This window comes from Stegastes partitus, unplaced genomic scaffold (genome assembly GCF_000690725.1).
Source record: "Stegastes partitus isolate 25-593 unplaced genomic scaffold, Stegastes_partitus-1.0.2 Scaffold1448, whole genome shotgun sequence".
Classification (NCBI taxonomy): Eukaryota; Metazoa; Chordata; class Actinopteri; family Pomacentridae; genus Stegastes; species Stegastes partitus.
In genome coordinates this window covers 51,002-78,066 of record NW_007579179.1, presented here as the reverse complement: position 1 = coordinate 78,066, position 27,065 = coordinate 51,002, and the positions used below count along the sequence as shown (strand labels likewise).

Genomic DNA, 27,065 nt, shown 5'->3' with positions numbered 1-27,065 from the left:
AGAAAAGTGTTATTTAGATAAAATGATTGGAAATGATTTACTTTTACTTTTTTTTTTAAGTTTACCATGTAAATTAATACTTCACATTAATATTTCACACAAAATTACACCTAAAAATGTTAAAATACTTGGTTGTTTATGGTGTACTACTGCTAGTAATAATAATAATAATAATAATAATAATAATCTTTATTTGTCAAACACTTTTTAAAATCTTACAAAGTTCTTCACATGGCAGCAATTTATTTTTTTTAAAAACCCAATGAAACCTTCAGAATATGTAAAATGACATAAAAACACAATTTGGTGTTTAAAAACCAACATTCATACAGAGTTTGATCTTTAAATTCAATGTGTTTTGTAGAAAGAGACGTAGAGAAGCCACAGACTGAACCGACCTGATGTCTGCTGGAACTTCTGCTGATAAAAAACACGATGAAGGAATTTAGAAACAGCTTTAAAACCACTTTATTGACCTGCAGCTGAAGACTTTACTGGGACTGTCTCACAACTTGTTCTGACAAGTCCTGAGGTCTGATCTGGACTTTGATGTGGTTTCATCTCATTAAAACTCGTCTCGTGAGGCTTCAGAACATCTCCGGGCGGTTCGGTGTCGCTCTGCGTTAACGCTGCTCTGCCGTTGTCTCTGTGGCTCTGGACGGATCCGCTCTGGTACCGAGGTGTCCGCTAACCAGCGCCAGGCCCGGCTGGAAAAACCCGGAGCTGCCGGCACTTTGCTGACGTACGAGTCCACGAGTCAATCAGCGGCGCAGCTATTTATTAACTGCAGCCGGTGGAAGTGTTTACTGCTGCACATGTTTCAGTTACACATAGCTGTGGAGTGGAAATCCCACCCAGCCCCTCCGGTTCTGCCCCCCTCCGGCCCACATTTCCATGAGGTCAAAGGAGCGCGTGGAGCTCTCTGAATGACTGCAGAGCCACCGGGCCACGTGACCCGACGCTCGGCTTGGATTTCACAAGTGGATGCTCTGCAGAGGAGACGGATCCCAGCGGCCGGCAGCGCTCAGATGTGGCGGCCGCCCACCGGCCCGCCCGCCCGCCCACATGCCTCGCTGTTGCTCAACGGAGGCAAATGTGGACCAAGAGCCGATTTCTGCAACTCGCTGCTCACTGAAAACTCCAACGGAGAGGAGGCGGCGAGTTGGAGGGAGTCATGGAGAGTCAGGAGGGAGTCATGGAGAGTCAGGAGGGAGTCATGGAGAGTCAGGAGGGTGGCAGCACCTGGATGCAGCAAAACATCAGAAACATGCAAACAGCACCAGTCGTCTCGTTTTACATCCCAGAGCTCACGGTCACGTTGTTTGGTCTGTGCAGGGGCAACTTTCCAACAAATTATCCAGAATAAATATCACTGGAGGGCTTTTATATCTGTCATAGTCATGTAAAGTCAGATTTTATATCATTTTTCTGGGATTTAAACCCCAAATATGTAAAATCACACAGTAGACTCTTAATATTACCCAATATTTGAACTTTACAGATAATTTTGCAGCAGGCAGGAGGCTGTAGTTTGAACCTGGATGCAGTAAAACATCAGAAACATGCAAACAGCAGAAGCTCCTCTCTGCACATTTTACATCCCAAAGCTCACGTTTACATATTTCCGTCTCTGCAGGTGCAACTTTCCAACAAATTGTCCACATTTTATTTACACTGTATGTTAAAAAAAGTCTTTTATTCCCAGATTCAACATCACTGGAGGACTTTTATGTGCATTATAGTGAAGCAAAGTCACATTTTCTATCATTTTAAACCCTGATATGTAAAGGACTCAGGTTAAATCACACCATCACTGACATGATGGAGTCACAACATCTGGCCTTTAAAGATTGGAAGCAGGCAGCACCTGGATGTAGTAAAACATCAGAAATATGCAACCAGTAGCAGCACATTTAGTAAAAGCAGCACCTATATGTCACCTCACAGAACTCACCTTCATGTTCGGCAGCAGGAGGCGTCGAAGTGTGGCTTCAGGCGGCAACTCTTCTTATTCTTATGTAAAATAAATAAAATCAAAGCTTTGCCACGGGGATCATGCTTAGCTTCACTCCTTGTTTGCCCCTCGCCCCGACCGGTCGAGGCAGACGTCTGGTTGGGCTGGAGGTCGTCCCTCCTGAAGTAACTCAAGCTTCTTTTTTATCTTGTTAACATGTAAAGGATGTTCCTGGAAATACAACATTCACAACTGTTCTGTAGAGACCATTACTCTATTGTATTTAGTACATAAAAGCATCTAAAAGTGATTTTCATACAATAACCAAATAAGTGGCTCAGCTCTACCAAAACCTTCATTCAGCATGACTTCTTTGTGCAGCCAAATTTTCAGAATTTAAAACAAAATCAAGTTTAATAACCTGGTAAACGTCCAAATGGTGTTTTTTTAATACGTAAGATGAGTACAATGAGCAGCCGTGGTCCAGTGTTTCCACCTTAACCGTTCTCAAAAACACAGATTCAGATTTACAAAGTTTCATGAACCCACAGCGCTGGCAGGGTGGAGCTCCAGTTTCAGTTTCAGGTTAAATATGGCTGAATCGCTCCAGTATGACAGCCGTGGTGCAGCGTGGAGGAGTTTTAGAGTGGAGCTGTAGGCGAGCTGGTGTGCTGAGCTGCAGTGAGCGAGCAAAGAAGCACATGCTAAAGGAAGCAAACACGACATTTCCAGGCATAGAAAAAAAAGCACCTTTGACACACAGAGACGAGTTTTTATGGGTTTAATTAGCAGGACTTTAAAGATTACTGAACTAAACTCCGGTTACCAGCATCAGGAAGCTTTGACCTCTGGATGGAGACGCGGCGACCCGACGTCCTCCAGCGACTATCGCAGCCAACCAGCTGATAAGATGCCGTGAAGCCGCTCCAGGACGGACAAACTCCTCGAGAGCCTTCATGTGACTCTCGTCATCACAGAAAGCGTCGGCGGCTGCCAGCTGCTGAGAGTCCAGGCCTTCCAAAGATAGCAGCAGCCTGAGCGAGTGTACGGCGACCACAGAGAGCGGCGGCCTCTGGAAAACTCTATGAAGATCCTCAGCTCGGCGTGTCAAATGACTGGGTGCAGGACCTGATTTTTATATAGCACTTCTATGCAAGTACGGATAATTATGTGTTCCGTGCCCCGCAGACCTCCAGTCTGTCGGAGGAAGTGGAAAAGCAATTATTTGCCTTTGCAATAACTTCAAAACCCCACGAGACACTCAGACAAGATCTGAGGGAGTTTTTATGTTTCAGACGAGCAGCTTTATGTCCCGACAGGTTGCAGCTCACCTTCTATCTGCTGCTGCTGCTGCTTCAGGGTGAAAACGGCAGCAGCTCAACGTAAAACGCTCTCCAGGATTAGTCCGCACATAAATCTTGATTTAGGAGATTCCATGTTCGCCGTCTAACAGCTGCACGTTGACGGCTCCTCAGCGGACGATGCCAAGAGGAACAGATTCTGTAGATAAAGCGGCTGGAAACTGCAGATTAATGCGTTCATGCTCATTAGGTCGGTAATGGATGATGGAGGCGTAGTTGGGTTTCTTTTAACATCTGTTTCCCAACGATTGGTAGCGTTGAACGCTGCGCTGTGTCACTCTGACTCGGACTGTTCCGCTGTTTACACTCACAGCCACGTCTGGCCTGATTTAAACTCTGCTGGATTAGCTTTAGCAGGCGCTGCTCTCTGGAAAGTCACTCCCACCACTTACATGCATTTTAATTTATTGCTTTAGATCAGCTTGAGTTGGAACGACAACATCATCAACATCATCATCATCAACTGCATCAACCTAATGTTGTGTGTCATGTAAACGCACACAGCTGGTTTTCTATTGATCAACAAACATGTGATTTACTTCACTGAAGCATCTTTGTTACACGGGGCTGCAGGTGGCTCGGTGGTTAGCACCGTTGCCTCGCAGCCAGAAGGTCGCCGGTTTGCGTCCTGGTGAGGACACCGGGAATCTTTCTGCGTGGAGTCTCCATGTTCTCCTCGTGCAGCGTGGGTTCTCTCCAGGTTCTCCGGCTTCCTCCCACAAGGTCCAGAAACATGCTGAGGTTAATTGGTGATTCTAAATTGTCCGTAGGTGTGAATGTGAGTGTGCTTGGTTGTCTGTCTCTAAGTGTAGCCCTGTGATAGACTGGTTACCTGTCCAGGTGAACCTGCCTTCACCCTGAGTCACCCCCATGACCCTGGTGAGGATTAAGGTGTAGAGATGATGGATGGATCTTTGTTAAATCTTCCACTGACATAAACAACACCTTTATCCATGTTAAGCTTCTTCGTTATAGCTGGTCGGAGGTCATGAACCTCTACATTAGTCTCTGTCATGGTTCTGCTGCTGCTAAACTCCCACAATGCTCTCTGCTGCCAACAACATCTGAGTGACGCCTCCTCTGGTCTCTACAGGGTTAAACAGTAAGAGGCTCCACCTGGTGGAACAACCAGGTACTGCAGCTGTTCTACAATCCACGTACTGTCATCATGGAGAGAAAACAGGTTTCCTCCGTCTGTTGAAGCTTGTGGTGGATCCTCAGTACATCCTGAACTCTAACACTACATTCAGACAGGGTTCTACTGGAGCTTTACAACAAGGCTCATGACCACCTACAGAACGTTTCAGAGATATTTAGTTGTCAAGCACAGACACTGGATTGATTTTAATACCTCTAATGTACTTGATGTGTGTATTATCAAGGAAAAGGGTTTTTGATTGGACTCTAATTGGATCAGATCAGGGGCTAAAAAAGTGCAACTGCAGATAAAACATTTAGGTTAATTACCAATAATTTTGTTGTTGAATTTACGAACTTCCTAAAAACTAATGTGCAAATAAAAACATGAAAAAGCCAAAACTGCAGAATAATAATAATTCTTTTAAAAAAGTTATTGGAGCAACTTCATTTTTAATATTTACCATCTTGAAAGTGGAACAAAATGTCCTAAAAATAAATAAATAAAATAATTATGTAGAATAGTTGGGATAACTTATCTGGAATTGGTAATCAACTTTAAAAACTTGTGTTCATGCTACATGATCAGAAACAGATTTATTGCCAGGTATAGTTCACACAATATGAGGAATTGGTGATGACGGGTTGGTGCAACAATACAACAATAAACATAGAGTAAAATAAAGGTAACTAAAAATAAAAATAACTGTAATAGTGCAAAGCAGAAGCAAAAAAAAAATGTTGTGGAGTGAAACTTAAAAATAAATAAGAACCATGAAAATGCAGAGGAAACGCTAATTCCCCTTCATTAATTTAGCTTTGTTGATTGGACCGAACTTCATTGGAAATTGTAATAATAACTGAAATTTAAAAAAAAGAAAAAGTGTCATAAACTTTTCTAGATTTACATATCATGTGTCGAAAACAATTAAAAAATAAAAATAAAAAAAAAGATAATTGGACCAAATTTTGTTGTGGAATTTCTGAAAAGCTACAAACTACACAAAAGCACAAAAAAGGAAAAAAGCTGCTGAAGAAAATCTAATTGGAGCAACTTAATTTTTAAAAAAGTTTCCCAACTTTAAAGCTTGTTTTCATAAATCTGGTTCCTACATGCAACATTTCCTTTAAAAAAAAACAACAACAACAAACTACTTGAACCAAGAACATTTTATGAAGAACCAAATTAAAGACTTGGTGCGACCAACCATCATTATTTACCAATACATCTTTTCCTCACCTCAGTTTTTCTAACTCAGTGTGGTTTGTTGGTTAAGCACAATTTGATTACAAGTTTTCTAAACCCAAAGAGGCGGATGCAGTTTGTTGTCGAGCTCCAACCTTCCTGTTCGCAGTTGAGTTCTTCCTGCGGTGAAGCATCTCTTTGCGCCTCTTGGATCCTCCTTTCTGCTGCCAGCTCCGCTAATTGGCCCTGTTCGCCTCTGGAAGCCCCGGTGTGTTCCGGAGAGGATCTCCGCTGGACCCATCCGCTGCTCGGACGCGCGGCTGCGTCACGGCTCCGCCCCGCCGAGGTGATCCCCGGGTTTAAAAGCGCACAAGTTCAGTGCGCGCCGGAGCAGTGCGTCACGGCGACCCAGCAGTGGCAGGATCCCCCAACAGAGCCGGGTTCTCTCAGCGCGAACACCGCGTCCTGGTCCGGCTCGGGCTCTCATTCCGCCTCTTTAAGACTGTTTTGGATACTTTTGTTTAAAAAAAACAAAAAAAAATCGACAGAGAAGCTGCTGTTTGTTTTTTGTGCCTGCTGGCTGCGGTGACAGGACCGTGCGCAACAGCTGGGGAATATACACACTCCGCTATATGGATCAGGAATCATCTGCAGCTGCGCTCACACTTTGATCTCAGACGGTGGACAAAATGAAATCAGCTGAGGAGGGTGAGTTTGGCTCAGTTTGTTGGATTTTTCCAACTTTACGCGCAGGATGTGGCTTTGACTTCTCCCCTGTGTGTGAAGCCTCTGTGCTGCCACAGCACCAGAGCAGCGGTGTGGATGTCTGGCGCGCCCCTCCCTGCTGATTTGGACGGGGTGGGCGTGGTTCTGCTGCCTCTGACTAAAAGTGTGGCCCAAAATAGTCAAAAATGGAACCTAATGGCTGACGGGGCATTGTGGGTAACAGTGTGAGTGCTTCAGTATTGAGTGGAGTCATCTGATGGAGCCTCAGGCTACCTGTTAGGATGGCAGCTAATTTTAGAAAACCAACATGTCAGAGCTACTGTATCACACACCGAGCAGCGTTTTAAATGCGGGCATCATTTTCTTTTATTACAAGGAGTCATATGGAGCTGCACTGATGTCATCGTCTTTATGGCGGGGCCCCTAATTCTCTCTAATTTACAGCAGACAGGAGCTGCTGCGGTGGCTGCATGTGTCTGTCTGCAGCCGCCGTCTGCATCCGCATCAGCCTGCGGTCGCAATTTAAAAAATCATGTCTGGTGGCAACAACAGCGAAAAAACATAAACCAAACTGTTTGCATCCATCGTTTGAGTTCAGACAACTTGTGATGAAATTATGTTCAACCAACAAACTAAACTGAGTTCCAGCAATTAGCTTTTCCTGCTCAAACATATTGACTGGTAGCATAAACAACTTTTCAGGTGGATTATACTCATAAAAATTAGCTTCTTCCAACTAGTTTTTGGAAGGAAAGTTTAGATCTAATGACTAATAATCATCACAAGTTTCTAAATTGACATATGTTAAATAATTAAGTTGCTCCCATTAGATTTTTGTTTTTGTGTGTTTTTGTTCATCTAGTAGCTCGATACTTGAATCTTTAAAAGTTGGCATCACTATTTTTGAGTTCAGACAACTTCTAATGGAATTATGTTCAACCAACAAACTAAACTGATTTGCAGGAATTAGCTTTTCCTTGTCAAACATATTGATTGGTAGCATAAACACAACTTTTTCAGGTGGATTGCTTAGAAGAATTAACTTCTTCCAACTAGTTTTTAGACAACAAACATTAGACTTAATGACTGTAGTTATGAACACAAGTTTCTAAATTGGCGTTTGTGTTTTTGCTCATGAATCTTCAAATGTTTGCATTTGAGTTCAGACAACTTCTGATGGAATTATGTCCAACCGACAAACTAAATTGAGTTCCAGGAATCAGCTTTGTTTCGTTAAACGTATTGACTGGTAGCATAAACACAAGTATTTAAGTTGACTACTCAAAGAAAGTCACTTCTTCCAACTAGTTTTGAGAGTAAATGTTGAACTTAATGACTGTAATTATGAACACAAGTTTCTACATTGACAAACTTTAACAAAATTAAGCTGCTCCAATTAGATTTTCCTCAGCAGTTTTTGGCTTTTGTGTGTTTTTGTTCATGTAGTAGCTTGATGCTTGAATCTTCAAAAATCTGCATCAATATTTTTGAGTTCAGACAACTTCTGGTGAAATTATGTTCAACCAACAAACTAAACTGAGCTCATAGAATCAACCTTTTACCCTTAATGCTTACTGACTGGTACAATCAAGTTGGTCCAGTGTTCCTGAAACACAAACACAATAACACAAATCTAAATTATAGATAAACATGAGAAGTCCTCGCACACTGAGCACAACGTTTCACTTTGTCAAAATCAAAACTGAATTCTACAAAATAATGTCGTTTATTTAGAAATACAAACTGTAAAATGAGTGATTGCTTCAGTATTCGCTGCCTTTGAGCTGCATCTCCTGAATACTTATACATTCACTCATTTGATGTGTTATATTTGTATTTAATTGACATTAATTTGTAGAAATCTGTTCATTTTGACATGAAAGAGTCTTTTTTTGGGGTCAATTCTTGTCCAAAAAAAAAAAAAGCCAAATTAAATTGACTGAATTCAATTTTGAAAAGTTAAAAAAGGGGGAAACTTTCAAGTCGGGTGAATAATGTTTATAAAACACCTGATGCTTACTTTAAGTGTCCTTTGTATTGTACTAAGTAATTCAGAAATTTGACTTGACTTAATGCAATTTTATTAAGTCAAAAAATAATGTTTCCAATTTCAGATTCATCTAAATCAGCTAATTACAGTTGTTCTTCTTGCACTTATGCCTTTAATTAAGCGGTGGGAACAGGTCCCCAGCCTCATGCACCATTTAACCGCCACTTCCATTCCCATGTCCCCCCTTCCTCCGACGTCAGCCGTCACCACAGACGGGGGAGTTTCATGTGACCCAGCGGGGAGCGTTGGCACCGCTCCGTGCTGCCTGGGTACAGCCTGCACCTTTACAGCATGCAAATAAACCAATCACGCCCCTCCTGTGTTTATTTTCGATGGCTGCTGGAACATGAAACTGGCCAACAAAAGCATCGGTGTGTTTTCATAACGGTACAGCTTACGGGCATTAAAGTGGCATAAGTCTGTGCAGCAGAATAAACCGACCTGCGTTCGGTTATTTTTAGATGGCAGTTATTTTTGGCTCCTTTTATTCGTGTTTCCCACCCAATTTGCTTTGTGCACTTATTCAGACATGGTTTGCATTTGGGGATCCCGCTCAGATGAGGCGATACGTTTTAACTCACACGCCTTCTGTCTCAGAAGTTGGTCGAGGCCAAATCCAGTAGGCAGGCTGCTCTTTTGCCATTATAGGCAACGCCTCTGCAGCAGCTCTCACAAGACTTAACTTGGCATCCGTGTCAGTGAGTGAGCCAGTGAATGTGTGTTTGATTATCATGGTAACAAACTCAATCTGTTTGCTTTCCAGACGCGTATGGCTACACGCCAAATGTCAGCCTCTCCCTCCCACTGGGCAACCCTTGTCTTCCCTCCCAGTACCACAGCCTCCAGTCCAGCCCCTCCATATCTGTGTCTGTCAGCGAGCCTCACAGCTACGACTCGCAGGACGACATGAGAGCCGCCGGCTACTACCCGTCCTCGGGCGTCCGGCCGAACGGGGCGCCGACCCTGGAGAGCCCCCGGATCGAGATCACGGCCTACGGTCAGTTTCCTGAGGACGAGGTGGAGGAGAGCAGCCTCCCCGTTGCCAAGCGAGTCAACTCCATCGTGACGCTGACGCTGCCCAGTGCCGATGGTTACCGTGACCCGAGCTGCCTGAGTCCAGCCAGCAGCGTTTCCTCTCGCAGCGGCCTCTCTGACGCCTCCTCCTACGAGTCGAGCTTCTCCTACAACTACGACAACTCGCCCCAGAACTCCCCCTGGCAGTCTCCCTCCGTGTCCCCCAAGGGCTCCACCCTCGCCCTGCCTGGGGATGGCTGCGCCTCGGGGGGCTCGCCTCGCCACTCCCCGTCCACTTCCCCTCGCACCAGCGTTACCGATGACACTTGGATTGGTCAGCGTGGCTCCAGGCCCAACTCCCCTTGCGGCGCGAAGAGGAAGTACAGCTTCAACGGCAGCGGAGCGACCCACAAACACTTCCCGTACTCGCCCAACCACTCGCCCGGACCGTCCCCGCAGACCTCCCCTCGCCTCAGCGTCACAGAAGAGACCTGGCTGCCAAACACCAACCAGTACACCAACTCGGCCATCCTGGCAGCCATCAACGCCCTGACCACAGACGGAGTCACTGACCTCGGGGAGGGAATCCCCATGAAGGCCCGAAAAACCAGCATGGAACACAGCACCACGGTCAGCCTGAAGGTGGAGCCCGGAGGCGAGGAGCTGAGTCCCGGGGAGCTCTGTCAGGATGAACACCCCGCAAACCGCCTTCCCCTGAAGAAGGAGGGCTACTGTGGGGGGTTTCTGGACGTCCCGCAACACCCGTACTCCTGGTCGAAGCCGAAGCAGTATGTCAGGTAAGAAAAGAAACCCGAAAAACTTTCTAAAGCTGCAAATAAATTTAGAATTGCTACAGCATTTTAGGCAACTCACCAAATATATGAGAAATTCGACATTTTAAACAGTTGTCCTCACCAATAGTCAGCAGTGTTATCAATTAATAATCAGTTAATCATTGGACATGAAGGTAAAGCATTTTATATATATATTTAACGCTTAAGTGACTTTCTTAGGTTGACTAGGTTACCATAGGAACTGGGGATGTTATTTATTAATTGCTGATTAAAAATATAATAACTGGTGAGAAAATGTATTGTAGATCAGTTGTAGTACCTGGTTGTTCCACCAGGTGGAGCCTCTTACTGTTTATACTGTGGAGACCAGAAGAGGTGTCGTTTGGACTTCAGGCAGTTCACGTTGGCAGCAGAGAGCATTGTGGGAGTTTGGCTAGCAACAGGCACCACGACAGAGACTTCTGTGGAGTTTAATAGCTTCTGGCTAGAACTCTTCAGCAAACCATGCATTCAGATATACCAAAAACACAGCTTTATAATTGAAGCACCAATTAATCAAATCGTTTTCTTGACAAATGTTCTGGGCAATAACAACTTAAACATCATAATTGTTCCCTGTGTTACATTTGTGCTACTTCTTACTCAACTGATAATACTGAAGACTGTCAATTAGCAAAATAGTTTTAGATTTGTATCCCTGACAGGAGCTTTATTGTAGTTTATCTAAATTTATTTAGATTTATCTTACATACAAGTGGTTCTGTCTGGTGGTCCTTAAGCATCACACAAATCTTTGTCATGGTGCCCGTTGCTAGCAAAACCCCCACAATGCTCTTTGCTTGCCAACTTTGAACTATCCACCATCCGAGCGACCGCCTCCTCAAGTCGCTACAGCATTAAAACTGTAAAAGGCTTTTCCTAGTGGCGAATCCAAGTACTACAGCTAAAATAAATCTTAATAAATACATCATTATCAATCTATAAATGATTGATGTATAACAAAAAAAAAAAAGTCCTGTGCTGATATTGCTGTTTTAGTCAACAACACACACAACTGAGATATAAGAATGCTGTTCAAATCAATCACGGCTTGTTTCAAATAACTCCAGCTGGAGGTCGTTGAGCATCATAGAAGTCTTTGTCATTATGGTCCATTGCTAGCTAATGCTATCTCTCTGCTGGCCAAAATGAAGCTGCCAGTAGTCTGAGTTAGAGGTAAACAGTTAGTGGCTCCACCTGGTGGAACAACCAGGCACTCCGGCTGTTACATACTTTGGCAGTTAATCAATAACACTCCTAATGTACAGAAAATAGACATTAGTGTGATTTTTAACTGCAGAGAAGTGTGTTTCAGTACGTTTACTTTATCAGCTTTATCACCGGGTCTGGCACTGTTCACATTCTGCACATTCTATCCTGATAAGTGCATCTAAAATAAGCCGTCCTCCCTCCTTGTTAAGTTGACGTGTCGGACTTGTGTTTGCCTCGACAGCCCGTCGTTGCCAGCTCTCGACTGGCAGCTGCCGTCCAGCTCGGGTCCGTACAGCCTGCAGATCGAAGTGCAGCCCAAGTCGCACCACCGAGCCCACTATGAGACGGAGGGCAGCCGGGGAGCCGTGAAGGCGCTGGCGGGAGGACACCCGGTCGTCCAGGTCTGCTGAAACTCTGCTTCTTTTGGCTGGCGGCGGCGGCGGCGGCGCTAAACTAACCCACACGAGAGCTGTTATCACTTGCTGCTTACTTGTTTTTGTACGTTGCGTCATTGTGTATTGGAATCGGTGAAACAATCCAGAATTTCACAACAACATAATTTTCACATCCATCACCTCACGACTGCCTCGGAGGCCCGAAACCTCATGTTGAGAACCAGACTGCAGGGTTTCCTGTAATGATCCGGCCGACACATGGTGCAGCCATTAGGCTCATTTTCACTCCTTGCCTCGTCACTTCTCGCCTCAACACTCCCCCTCCACCTCCAGTCTTCTACCTCAAGTGTTAAATAAGATCTGGGCGACATGTGCTTCGTGACCTGGCTGTTATGTTATTTAAGGATGTCACATTTCTGAATGGAATACCATATAGGTATGCTATTAGACAGACCGGTCCACTCAGTCAGTTCCTGTCCAGACAAGGGTGACTCAGACTTTTCCATTGCGTTCTCGAGTGCAGCGCAGACAGTCACAAAGTAATGTAGCATGGCCAGTAAGAGCTTAGTCATGAGCTTTAACCACAGTAGCTCTGGTGGTCGAGTCTAACGAAAAAAAAATGCGGACAACTGCAGATGTTTTGGTTATAAACCCATCTGGTCCCCCAAGCATTACTGCACACCGCTGACCTCACTTTCTGAATAAATAAAGGGTCTGCAGCGAGGAGCTGAGCGGGAAGCAGGGCCGTCAGTTTCATTAAGACCTTCTGACGTTTCACTAATACGTTTGCAATAAATCTACAAGTCAAGCAGACGTTCGGCGCGTACGGAGCCGAGTTCTCTGTGTTTGCCTTTCAGGTTTGATAAAAAATGTCTCGTTGGAGAAAGTAGTTTTCTTCATTTCCACAGAGGAGCGTTGTTCGCTAATCGTACGTTGAAATAGGGAGTTCTGACATCGCTGAGCAGCTATTTTAAAGATGAATCTCAGCGGGGTTTGACTAAACAATGTGTGGAAAAGTTACAGAATTAAAGGTGGAGTACGTGAGTCAAACCCACACACATGCAAACGGTGTCCAGCCACCGAGGAACCCATAAGATCAGCAGAACATCTGAAGCATCTATAACAACACGCATTCAATATTAACACTTCATAAAATAAGTCAACAAAAGCTTCGTTGTTGCTGTAAATAGTGACGGCTGGAATTGTTTTAGTGGAACATTTGTGATAGGTTGCTAGCGTACAGATGTTGGTTCCTGAAGGGAAGTGGATTTTGAAAATAGAACCAGAGGAGAAAGCCAGCTGACAACGGCAGACTTATACCCACATCAGACCCTTGGTTTATTCGGTCAGTTTGTCTGAAACACATGCGCTCTGGCTAGAGGTCATTAAGCGTCCCAAAAGTCTTCGTCATGGTGCCCGTTGCTCGCTAAACCCCATCAGTGCCCTCTGCTGGACAACATGGAACTGCCCACAGTCCGAGTGACGCCTCCTCTGATCGCTACAGTATGAAAGTGAACAACAAGCAATGCTCAACGGTCGTACCGGCAAAACACCCGGAATAACCACATTGTACTGGTCTGTGTTGGAGACATCGATGTGGCAGCATCTGGCGTGTAGCTGTGATGCAAAGGAATTTTTTTGAAACCAAAACTGCACCCGAGGAATAAACATGAGCGAGTCAGCAGCAGATGATGAAGTCTGACCCGACAAATGTGGTGAAAAGCTGAATTTATGCTTCATCACAAAACAATCTGCAGATTCACTGTAGCAGCAACACAGATGTTGATCACATTTAAAAAAAATAATCAGCATGATTTCATGTACGTGTTTGTTTAAAAGGGGGGAAAATGTACTTAATTAGTACATTTAAGATTCAGGTTCGTTAGCTGATAGTAATCCAGAGCTTGTTCACAGGTCTGGTTCTGCAAATAGGAATCAAATTAAGAGCCTTAGACCAATCCACACAATGCTATTACAGCGAGGACAGAGGAAAGAGAGAAATGAAGGAAACAGGAATAAAAAAGGGGCCAAGAGGGACGCCAAATGCTAACGAGCTAAATACACTAGCTAGCTAAGTATTCCCACTTTTAGCTTCTAGTGCCGACTGATGCTGCGTTTAAGAGGCCGATATTAATATTTGAGAGCTAAAAAGCAGATAATTATAAATTGTTCAAGTTAACGATATTTGTTTCGTATCGCAACAATAAACATTTTTGACAAAGACGCCTTAAATATGGTAATTTAGGAGTTGCAACCAATATACAATGCAATGTACCGTATAAAGCACTTAGCGACACATTTTTAGCCATAATATCATAATAAATATGAACTTGTCAGCGCCCTCTGGTGGGCGAGGTCTGTAATGACACTATAACTGCACATCTGTCAGCTGGTTTAATGCTAGTTATCGAGCGGCATGTTCATTATGATATATGTACCGATAACTTTGGCTCTAACACTCATGAAAGTCCATTTAAAGCCTGCAACAGTCGATTTTTGAGTGTGCTGTGGATGAACAGCTGGGAGTAAAAGTCTAATAAACGAAGAATGGTGACGAAAAGCTTCACGGGAAGCCAAAAGTAACTATAAAATGTGAAGATAAACATTAAAATTTCCCCTGTTTAAGTTTAATTTAGCAGTTTGGCAAGCTTAACGGCTAGTAAAATATAATTAAATACAGTGATTTGATGTATACTGACAGCAAAAACTGTTTATTCTTAGCAGTTAGTCTACATTACATACTGTGAGCTACTAGTATGTAGAGCTGTCACCGACTATTACGATATCGAATAATCAGTTTAGGAAGATTTCAAAGGAAAAAAGTATGAATTTTTTGGGATCTTAAATGTGAATATTTTCAGTTTTCTTTGCTTGTTTATGAGACTAAGCTGAATACACGTCATTTTGAGCTTTGAGGTCGGCATTCTTCGCTGCTTTATCGAGAAAACAAGCGACAAATCGAAGAAAATAATCATTAGCTGTAAACCTCGTTCTTGTGCAACGTTGCTCCTTTTCCCAGAATGACCTCGCTCAAAGGTTAAACTTAATAAGCGTTTGGATGGAAGTCTTGTTGTTCAGACCAGAGTGGAATAAGGAAACTGAAATATTAAACTTGTAAGCAGCAGTGGAATAAAAAAAAAAAAAGATCTGGAAACCGAGAAACATGCTGTACCATCCAGCGTGTCGCAACTCCGGCCGCACATCTGCGCCGGGCTCGTGTGTTTGGGTCCACGAGAAGGTGCTAATGATTTAATGACGGGGGTCTGGGTTCACCTCGGCTGAAATAGAGAGTGTGTGTTCTCTTTAAACCCAAACCCAAACCTCCCCCCTGCTCCCGCTGCCAGCTACCAAACCCAACCACACAGACTTCCCTTTGTTTAGGAAAGTTCCTGTGTGCGCGGCTGACATCATCGCAGCGCTGCGTCTTGCGGAGGCGGCGGCAGCTAGAAAACCACACACGTTTCTGGCAGGCCGGCGGCGGCGGAGATGTTGGAGGGCGACTCAGACCAGGCAGCTCCGGCCCTGATTGCAGCCGTCGGACGCTGGCTGACGAAGCCTCGGCGTCCTCCTCTGACTCAAACTCTGCCCACAGTTTGTTCTGGAAGCTCCTCTCCTGTGCGCCTTTTCTTTTTTTTTTTCTTCTTCTGCACGTCCAAGCATCGGCACAGTTAAGCCGGCTGTTTTCTGTTCTTTTTCAATGCCATCGCTGCTGCCTGCCTCAACCACACCCGTCTGTACGCCAGCAGCGGACTGAGCAACTCGTCCTCTGAAGTGCTTCACCGCAGCTAATGCTCGGGGCTTCATGCTGTACTTTGGCAGAGGGGAAGTTCTCCCTGTTCAAGTCCTTCTTTTTTCACCACGTCTGAAGTCGGCTTTCAGCTTTAAAAACACGTCCAACGAGCTGCGTTGAAGTGCATTTGAATTAGGGATGTCCCGATTCAACTAAGGCATTTCATAACTGATCAGTAGCTGCACGAACCTAAACCGAAACCAAGGGAGAACACAGTTAGTGGAAGGACAGCAGGGATGCAAATTTTGAATAATCCTTTAAATAAATGCAGCGTTATCAATCTATACTTGATTTATTGGGGTTTGGTGGCATTTCCACTGATTTCTGACGACTATTTTATCATGTTAAGGCGTATTTTTTTACAAAATTTATCTTTTCTACATGTGTAGCTTGTTGAAATGACAACAGGCACAAGACGAATCCATGAGTTATGGCGCAAAAATACTAAAATAAATATGATAATAAGTCGTATTATGTGTTTAACGAAAGCAGACCGATGTATTGCAACACAAACAAAGAAAAAAAATGTAGTTTTTACTTACTAATTTGGAAAATGCTCTCAGTATAATGTGAAGTTATCACAAAAATGCTGGTAGGTTCACTAGCTTCATGCTACATAGTTAGCATGTGCTAAACTAGCTAACGAGTTTCTTTTGTAAACATGCATTTACACAGTTTGACTGCCGACGCTGTCAAGCAGGTGAATACGATGTTAGCTAATCGTAGCACACAGTCCAGTCTCTCTGTTATCTATTGGAAAAGATCAAATTTGTCAGCGTGCAATTTTGCTGAAACTTCGAAGGTTCTCATTGGAATTTATAGAAGTTCTGGTTAGTTTGTATAAGATTGTTTTCAGCATTTGTGCCGCATCGTCAGCTCCATTATATGTGATATATGCTGCTGGGATAAAGAAACACTGACTTTGTTTATCCGAGTTTAACTCAAACGCTGGTTGGAGGTCATTAACCGCCACAGAAGTCTTTGTGATGGTGCCCGTTGCTCGCTAAATTCCCACCTCCTCAGTGTAGGGCTCCACCTGCTGGAACAAGCAGGTACTACAGCTGGTCTACAACACATTTTTTTGACACTTGAAGTAGAGAATCCAGGTTTTCTCCATCTGTTGGAGCTCTGACTGGTTCCTGAAGTGTGTATTTTCTAGGAAAATGGCTTTGAATCGAATCGGGGCATACAAACCTCCCAATTTAACGGTTGTTCTTTAGAGTCATGTGCCTTTTCTCAACTTTGATCCTTGTAATCACATTCAGATTTCTAGAGAGAGCGTAGCTAACGAACATCATGTGAAACTAGAAGGCTGACGGGAGGATTTCCTGGCCACGCCGGGCTTCCCCTCCCTGAAAACTGACCCTGGAGCTGCCAGAGTCCGTCACAGAGGGAACCCCGTCGTCGCCTTTAACCCCGTTTCTCCTCCCGTTCAGCGCCTCGCACAGCCGGAGTCTCTGCATTCCTCTGGTGGGTGATAATATGAAGCAGGGAGTGGCGGCCGCATTGCCAGTGTCAAGCTGGCAGGGTGGAGGAGCGCTGGATTTACATGAAGTGGTATCACAGCGGTTTAATTACATCAACAAATCATAGCTGCTGTCTGCTGCAGCTGCTTCATAAAACATGTGATTCACATCAGGGAGTGAAGAAAGACAAAAAAAAAAAACGAGGGAAAGGTTTGTTGATTTCAGGATTACAGCTTAGAAAATCTTCCGATGATGGATGAGGACAAATCACAAGTGTCTTCGTGGAGTTTTGGAAGCAGAGCAGCAGCTGAAAGCAGTCTGATGATATTCTCAACTTTGATTATTTCTATTTGTCTAGACTTTGTTGCTGATAATAATTCAAAGCAGATAATGAGTAATCTGCAAGTCATTAGGTTTTCGGAGGGAGACGCTAGCCTCGCGGCGGCCGACCTCTCTTCATCACACTCCTTCCTGCTGCCTGAATAAACAGCATTGCTAGGCAGCAACCCATTTCCTTACACAAATACACAGGGCTTCTGCAGGCTCTTAACCCTGACAGGGATCCTCCTCCAAATCACATGTTGAGCCTCCCCGGTCTGAGCCTTTCACTCTGGCTGTGGGCGCCGCTGCTGCCCTTATGTAAGTGAAAGCTGTGGTCTTCATTTCAACATTTCCACACTGATTGTTTCAGCTGACACTCTTTTCCAGAGCAGCTTATAATTAGGTGGAGCTGAGCATCTGTAGCGCGATGCTCGTATAGCGCTCGGTTTCAGGCGGTCGACCCTTAACGTAAAACGCAGCTCCTCGTGGTGTTATGCAATTAAGTGGACTCAGTTAACCCTCCGCAATTTAAAGCAGTTTATGGGTGTGTTTTTCTTTTGCTCCTGTCACATTTTTTACTCACTTTGGGCTCATTTTTCACTGCAGCATAAAGTCCAGCACCTCTTTGGAAGCCGCAGTTTGGCTCCATTATGATGCTATTAATCAGAAACATAGAAGAAAAGTTGAATTTCAAGAAAAAAAAAATCTGTAATTTTGCCCGAAGGTGTAACCAACACTGGAAAAGTGAAAAGTAGCTCCTCGTCCTGTAAATATTTAACTATTTAAATGTGTGTAACTCAGGTTTTCCCACACATTTCCTTGTACATCAACTCTACAAAGACGTGTCACCGTGCTGGATGTATCCTCCAACAACTTGCTCCTCTGTTCGCTGTTTATGAGCCACGCTGCCTTTATTTTATGGAGTCAGTATGCTTTATATTCTGAATTTTTCTCATGTGACTGTTGGTCACAGCTCAGTCATTATTAGCTCCACAGCTGCAGTTCGAAATGCAGAATTTTTCATTTTTTACAAAATCTCTTTAATGCAAATGCTTTATTTTTTAGCAACTTTTAAAATGAGACACATAGAATTTGGTGATTTTGATGAACTGTCGTGGTTTTAAGCTCAGATTTGGTTGTTTTTCTCGAAGAATCGTGGCTAGAATTTATTTATTTTTTCACAATATGTCAAAAATGCTATAAAGCATAAAATAGAAAAAAAAAAAGTTGAATTTCTTTATTTTACCAAAAATGTGAGACCAACTGGACCTAGTATGTCGAATATTTTTCAAGTTTTTAGGTGTTTAGAAAGATGTGTCACCGTGCTGGATGTATCCTCCAACAACTAGCTGCTCTGTTCGCTGTTTATGAGCCACGCTGCCTTTATTTTATTCAGTCAATATGCTGAATGTTTGTCAAGTCATTATTAACTCCACAGTTGCCGTCAGAAATGCAGAATTTTCTCTGTTTACCATTTTTTCACGCTGCATTTATTTTATTACCAAGTATTTCCTTCTTATTTCTTTTTCAATCTCGTTTTTGTGGAAAGCTGCCTGCAGTTTAGCCGAGATGTCCCAGGACGTCTGTCACGTTGTTGTTCATCGTCTGACTAAATAGAACAGAGTTTTCTTTATTTTTGACATGATTCGGTGCATGGATTGGGTTTATTTGGGGGAATTCGAGAGATTTGGATGAAATATTACATCGTAAAGTTGGAAATCTCAGATCCTCTGTTTCTGTCTCGGATAAATGATGAAAACGTGCCTCTCCAACTTGCCGATGAGTTTTGGGGTTTAAACGTTATTAATAAATACTTCTGAGCAGTCATAATGTGACTATAAGCCCTCGGATGCTGTTTATCTCTTTGCATTAAGATTTATTGCTGGTGATAATTACAGTACTCATCGTTATGAGCTGTATGTTGAGGTCGGGCGTTTCTCCCTCCTCTGTGAGACGTAATAAACTCTGGATTTCATTTGTTTTTTTTAAGACCCTTATTGGTTTTTCTTGCTCCCTTACGTTGCGTCACATGATTCGATTATTCTGCTGTTTGTTCTGAACTTTGAAAATCCAGTTTTGCTCGCTGATGTTCATCGACGACCTGGAAAAACCTGCAGAATCATCTAAAGCTGGACTCATTTTTGTCCTTGAGGCGGTTTAAATTTCTAATTTCGTCCTCCAGCTGTTTCTATTTTAGTTGAGTCATTTGTTTTTTAAATCTTAAATGCTCCAATTATTCTTAATGTTTTTACTATTTTACTCATTTTGCCATTAAATATTTTCATCTTCATCCAAGTTTCTTATGAGTGCGCCTCCATCTTTTACACTCTCACTCTATATTCTGTAATATAAACAAGTCCCACCGTACCTCGCCGTGTTCCAACTTTAAATAAAAGTTGAATAACGGTTTTTCCCGACGGGCCAACAGTCCACGTTCTCCTAATTCGAACCCGACAGCTGGAGGCTTTTCAAGCACCGTAAAGTTGCTTAATTTGATTGAAAGGGATGGAAGGACTTCAACAGGAGCGAGTCCAGTTGGGATGTTTGCGCTGAAGACGGGGGGAAACAGTTGCATGAAATTTATCCCAAATCTGTTTTTAAATCGACATAATGCATTTTTATTATATGAATCTGACATGTTACGCTTTAATCTTGGTGGAAGATCAAAGTGTTGAATGTCATTTTTTCTGTAAAAGCAAAGATTTACATTTACAAAGAACCAGAACTGAGATGAAAAACCACATATTTGAGTTTTAAACATGACAAAAACTCACACTGAGTCACACAACATGTTCCATTTCTTCTCATGATCCATATGGTGTTTCCTTCAGTCGTTTTGGCTCTGAAACGCTCAGTATCCTGCTTCCTGCTCCGTCACACTGTATGGATCGCATACGTGACCCTCTGACAGTGTGTCAGTAGTAGCTCCTGCTCTCAGGTTTCACTCAGTGGGTTTTGGGCTTGGTGCCGACAGTCTGGGTGGTGGAGGTCATCCTGGCAGCCGCCTGCTGTCAGCTGACACCTCGGGAGGTCTGGGATCGCTTCAGACGACCACCAGGCTTTGGCTGATAAACATCAGAGCGGGGTCACTTCTGAGAGTTTTGCTTCGACCTCCGGCTGGACGAGGTTCCTTCAGTCTGAGAGTCTGCTGCTGTAGGATGAACATGTTGGTTTGAGCTGGAGGAGGAAGTGAACGCAGGAAGGTGGTCATAAATTAAAGATGTGGAGGGCGACGGTTCTGACATCTTACATGGGTGCTTCGTTGGTGTGAAAGACGTTTGGGTTTGTCCCTGTCAGTTGAGATTGAATTCAGATTCTGTGGTTTAGGATCCAAAATTAAGTTCTAAAAACTATCGGTTGAGTTCTGAGAGTTTCACCTGCCATGATTGGTTTTAAAGAACCCAATCAGTTCCTCTGTTCGGTGTTTATTTCAAATATATGTTCAGGGACATTCAAGAAAGCAAAATAAAAAGCCTCATATGTTGTTTAATCTTAACATGGAAGCGGCTTGTGACTTTACACATATAAAACCAACACACAGACCCCTATGAACACCAATTTTTATCTCCTACCAATGAGTCCACGTCAATATTCTCTCAAAATATCTGAAAACTGGAACCTTGTTTTGCCATACTTGCCGAATATCAGCTTCTACTCATGCCAGAGCCTCAAAAGTTGGTGAAACGTCGACCAAAGACTGTGTTTTTAGTAGGAAACATGGACTCATCCATATATATGCACTTAGAAGAACTTTCTGGGGCACCAACACCAGCCTCGTCTGAAAACTTTACACTTTTTTTCCAATTTCAAGGGCTAGTTATTATTCATTATTGTTATTTTGGACAATTTCACACATTCTGGACAGCTTTATCATATTTTGAACATGTTTTGAGCTCATTTTGGACAGATTTCACATCAAAATAGTAAAAACTGGAACCTTGTCTTGTGGTTCTTGCCAGACATCAGATTCTACTGATGTTCTGAGTCCACGTCAACATTCTGTCAAAATATCTAAAAACTGGAACCTTGTCTTGCCACACTCACCACAAATCAAACTCTACTGACGTTAGAGCCTCAGAAGTTGGTGAAATATTGACCAAAGACTGGATTTTAGTAGAAATATGGATCCATCCATTTATAAACATTAAATGAACTTTCTGAGGCTCCAATAAAAACCTTGTTTAGAAAATTATGCTCCTTTTTTCCCCCATTTTAAAGGTTCAATAAATAAAAATTTGGCCCCCATTGGATCCATTTAATCATTAGATGTGCTGGACACAATTCTGTCTGTGTTCCCACCAAATTTCATGGCTGCGTGAGTTTTATTTCTGGAGATATTGAACCCTTAAAATGGCTTGAAAATGAAAATCCATGTCTGAAAACTTGAGAAATTCTCAAAATTCTGCCAAAATATTTGACAGAACTTAGTTTTGGGTCTTAAATAACAAATCAGTAAACTCTGAGACAGTGCAGGATGATTTCAGACCTGGGCTTTCTGTATTTTTACCCTCAAAAAGAACCCGTGGAACCATTTTAAGGGTTCAATATCTCCAGAAATAAAACTCCCAGAGTCATTAAATTTGGTGAGGACACGGAGAGAATAGTGTCCAGCAGATCTAAACGGTCAATTAACTCCAGTAGAGGCCAAATTTTAAATTGTTGGCCCTTAAAAATGGAATAAAATGCAACATTTCCAAACCAGGGTGGTATTGTGGGCCTAGAAAGTTCCTGTAAGTGTGTATATATATATACATATATATATGGATGGATGGATCCATGTTTCCTGCTAAAATACAGTCTTTGGTTGACATTTTACCAACTTCTGAGGCTCTAACAGCGGTTTTACAGCAGTTTTTACTATTTTGATGTGAAAACTGTCCAAAAATGACTTAAAATGTGTTCAAAATGCGATAAATCTTGTCCAAAATGTGTCAAAATTGTCCAAAATGACAATAATGAGTAACTATTGGTCCTTGAAAATGGAAAAAAGAAAAGTGTAAAATGTTCAAACATGGCTGGTGTTGGGGAAAGTTCCTGTAAGTGTATATATATATGGATGGATCCATATTTCTACTAAAAAATACAGTCTTTGGTCGACATTTTACCAACTTTTGAGGCTCTAACTTCAGTAGAATCTGATGTGTGGCAAGACAAGGTTCCAGATTTTAGTTGTTTTGACAAAATGCTGATGTGAACTCATTGGTAGGAAACAAAAACTGGTGTTCATAGGGGTCTGTATGTTGGTTTTGTTTGTGTAAAACTGCTTCCATGTTGGCTTCATGTTGGGATTTAACACGAGTTTGATTTAACAATGTTCCCGACTCATGTTTGTTGAAACTCATCGTGGCAAAAACATCTGAGACAGGAGATCAATGCTGCGCCTAAAGCAACAACAAATGTAAATTTCATCGTCTAGCTTGTGTTGTCTTCACCTAGTCGGAGCTCTGATGGCACCAACAGACATGATCAGGCTATTTCAACAGCACCATCTAAAAATGAAGGACCGACTCCTACAGGTTGGTGTGGGCTCCTAACCAAACGTCTTCTTTCCGATCTTTCAGCTCCACGGCTACATGGAGAGCGAACCTCTGACCCTGCAGCTCTTCATCGGGACGGCCGACGACCGGCTGCTGAGGCCTCACGCCTTCTACCAGGTCCACCGCATCACCGGCAAGACGGTGTCGACGCCGAGCCACGAGGCGCTGCACAACAACACCAAGGTGCTGGAGATCCCGCTGCTGCCCGAGAACAACATGAGGGCCATGTGAGTAGAACCGGAACCAGAACATGCGCTCCACCTAAAGGTCTTGGACTTTGGATTTGTCCAGAATGACATTTAGAGTCATTTTGGACACATCTAAGTCAGATGTCATGTAAGTTGAGACAGTGAAGGTCACATGTTGAAGAGTTGATGCCCAAGAAGTGTCACTTTTGAGGCGACATGTCCAAGTCCAAGTTAAATCTCAAGTCATTTTTTGGTTCTCCATAAGCAGTCGTGGAAACTAACCAAGTACATTTACTCAGATTCTACTTGTGTATTTCCACTCTGTGTGTATTTTTATTACTTTTCTACATTTCAAAGGGAAATATTTCCCCTTCTCAGCTTTCATTACTTTTAAAATGCAGATTCTGCACACTAGATAATATAACAAGCTTTTAAAATGCAGATTCTGCACACTAGATAATATAACAAGCTTTTAAAATGCACCACATGGTGAAGAATAAACCTGTTAGTTCCATCTTTTTGGGGCAGAAACATCAGCGTGTAGTCATTTCAGTTGTTAACAGCTGCAGTAAACACTGATTTTTCCATCTAAGCCTCTCAGTAATTTGAATAAATGTTCCAATGATCCAATATTTTCACAAAAATAAAAGATTAGAGAAAACTGGGAGCACGTTTGCGGATTAGAATTAGTTTTTTTTTCTCTCTTATTAATCATGTTTGAAGCCCTCAGACTATATATATTATATTTATATTGGTAATTAGTTAATATATTACATATAAAAGTGAGTATAACGTAGTTGAAACAAATCTTATTGCTGCTGTGTACCAGACTTTAGCTTGTAATGGAGTATTTCTACTCAAGTAAAAGATCTGGATGCTTCTTCCGCTGCTATCTGAGGACAAATTGCAAATCAAGATGCTGAAGATTCCCGTCAAACCCATAAATAAATCCTCTGAGTTGGTCTGAGTTAAACGTTTTAGGATTCAGATTTCCAGTCAAGTCCACATCTTTGTGACACAAGCCTCATAAAAAACAGATTATAAACACAGAAGTTTACACCAGAAGTCTTAAAAATAGCTCCAGCTGCTCCACTGTTTTTTATTTGATAATATCTGGGCTCAGATTTAAGGAATTTACTTCATCTTTAGATCCTCTGCTAAGGATTTCGTTCCTCTGTTGAAGCTCGTCAGATCGCTGCTTCCCTAAAACCGAGCTAACGACGGTGTGATTTATCTGCGTGTCTGCGAGCCTTCGTGCCTCCTCCAGGGTTTGCATTTTTAGAGCGGGTGTCTTTCCCATTTTACGAGGCTCAGAGCTCAGGTTTCGGGGGGAAGCTCGAGCTGCTGGCGGCGTCCTGGGGTTTGTGTCTGAGCTGCAGCGTCCTGCAGCGTCAGCACTTTCTCCTCCGCCTCTTTTAAAGGATGCAGCACGTAAGCTTCGCCTCAGGTCCGGCTTCTCTCTCCTCTCACGGAGCCTCCGGGTCCTGACGGCAAGATTTATTCCCCCCTGACATGTGTGACACAAAGAGGTTTAATAACGTGGCGGAGGACAGCTGCATTGTTCTGAAATATTTAATCATGTTGATTAAACTGTTGAGCAACTCCAGCCGACAGCGAAGCCACAACACTCGACTTGTTCTGACTCCAATTAACTCCTCGTAAATCACGTGAACTCTCTTCTGCTGGGATCAGTCTGTCCACCAGCACTTTGTTTTGTGGTTCAACGTGTCAAACCTGCTCAGTCAGTTGTGAAATTACAATTATTTTCATGTTTGTTTCGTAATAAAAGTATTTTATGTGTCTAGTTCTGCCACTAGTTGACTTCTGTATTGTGGTTTTTTCTGTTAATCTGAGCTCAAAGGTGGAACTTTTAGTATTTGTGATGAGAAACAACAGAGAAAATTTTGGGTTTTTATCTTTAATAGTTCCTGAGATGTTGTCGTTCAATCAGCCTCGAACTTCAGTGTGAGAACAAACCTGCTGAAAGAAGGTCGACGCGCGACTTTTATGTTAAAATATCTCCGAAAGTATTTGATGTATTGAGCTGAAACTTCATGGATGCCATTTTAAATACTGATATTTTACAAAGAACAAGTTTGGAGCAAATCAGAGACGGTCGAGCAGAAATTTTATTAAAAATTCGATGATTTGAGATGGATTTAAAACCCTAAATTCTAACTTTCTTTTTCATTTTTGTGACCAAGTACTTTATTGACATGTAAAGCTAAAATTTCACAAATATCCTAATAAATATCCATATTTTATTAATAAACAAAGCACTTCAAGCGAACCAGAGATGGCGGAGCAGAAGGAACCTGAAGATTTCAAACGGAAGAAACCTTCAGTTTCAATCTGAAATCTATCATTTGTCTCATGATATTGTACTACGCTAAGGTTTTACTGTATCCCATCCTACATTTAGACCACATTAAGTATCAGAAATACTGATATTTATTAAGCTGTCAGCCCAATAAAGTTTTATCAGTGTGTGCAGATACTCTCAAACTCAAAATGTTCATATTTTACGCCATCAAATCTGCAGAAAAATCCAAGATGGTGGAGCAGAAATTCCCTAAATGACAACAATAGACCACCTTCATCTCTCTAAAACCTTCCCCCAGGCGCCCATCGCACACCTCGGTCCAGGACTGCTCTGCGTCGGCGCCGAGCCGAGCAGCTGGGGTCCTTCAGCTCCAACACCTGATTGCTTGAGCAGCGCAGCAGACTGTTGGTGTCTGCACACAGGAATGTCAGGGAGTGTTCAGAAAGTGTGCAGGAGTTGACGTTAAGTAGGCTTCGAGGAATGCAGCAGGATGGAAAGAGCGAGGAAGCATTCAGAGGTATTAAAGTATAAAACACAGCATTTATTAAGTGTCTGATGAGGCTCTTCAAAGTGCAGCTCATGGCCAAGTCCTGCTGGTGAGATCTGTGCAGGATGACAGGAGAGCCAGTGATGATGTAGTGAAGGTTCCCAGGCCCTGGGCCGCCTGCAGCCAGCAGCAGATGCATCGAGGTGTAAAAGCTCTCCTGGAGGTGCTGGTGTTAATCTTGTGTTGACACGGCTGCAGCCTCCTGCAGGACCTCTTGTTCCTCCCCGAGGTTCTGAACGAGCACAACGATGATGAATGATGACTGCACTGATGGAGTCCAGAGTGAAAATCTCTTTGTGTTTTGGCTGCAGCTCCGCGTAAATCACAGCGAGATTGTGTTTGTCATAAATGCACATGACAGACTCTGGCAGGCTCCCGTTTTAAAATCTCGTGTCTTTGCAAACGCAGAATCGACTGCGCGGGAATCCTGAAGCTGCGTAACTCGGACATCGAGCTGAGGAAAGGGGAAACCGACATCGGACGCAAGAACACGCGCGTCAGGATGGTGTTCAGGGTCCACATCAACCAGGCGACGGGCCGGACGGTGTCGCTGCAGGTCGCCTCCAACCCCATCGAGTGCTGTAAGTCCATCACCTCCTCAATAGAACATAAACGGTCGAGTCAGGACCACCTTTAACCCTCTGAGCTCCAAGCAGCAGCTTCTGGGTGTTTCTTTACTCACTGTTCAAGTCCTGCAGCTCTCAACAACATGAAGAAGCAGAGAGATGTGTTCTGTGCAGCATCTCAGTTCGAATGCCATAAATCATGAAAAAAGAAAAGCAGAATTTCTTTATTTTTTTATTTTCCAAAAATACTAAAAATGTGGACTCAGCACGTACGATATTTCTCCAGGTGCCCACAGGTTCTACCAACACAGAAAAAAATGGAGGCTTGACATTCATTAGATATTTAGATGTTTAATCTGATTCCATGTTTGTCTGCTCTGTGTAAACACTGCCTGCAGTTCAGCTGGAAAGTCTTTTAATTTTCCTGAAGTGATCGTTGGTTGCAGCTGAGTAAGCCGC

The 27,065-nt window shown here is 43.0% G+C and overlaps 1 protein-coding gene across 1 annotated transcript in view; it reads left to right on the top strand.

The window, feature by feature from the left end:
* The first annotated feature begins 5,943 nt into the window (after nt 1-5,943).
* The window catches only part of nfatc1 (nuclear factor of activated T cells 1), a 71,635-nt gene continuing 50,513 nt past the window's right edge, over nt 5,944-27,065 (top strand). Inside the window, exons 1-5 of the mRNA XM_008299675.1 lie at nt 5,944-6,346; nt 9,178-10,225; nt 11,715-11,874; nt 23,007-23,209; nt 26,449-26,621. Coding sequence (XP_008297897.1) covers nt 6,328-6,346; nt 9,178-10,225; nt 11,715-11,874; nt 23,007-23,209; nt 26,449-26,621 — 1,603 coding nt within the window. The 5' untranslated portion in view covers nt 5,944-6,327. The remainder of the gene's footprint in view (nt 6,347-9,177; nt 10,226-11,714; nt 11,875-23,006; nt 23,210-26,448; nt 26,622-27,065) is intronic.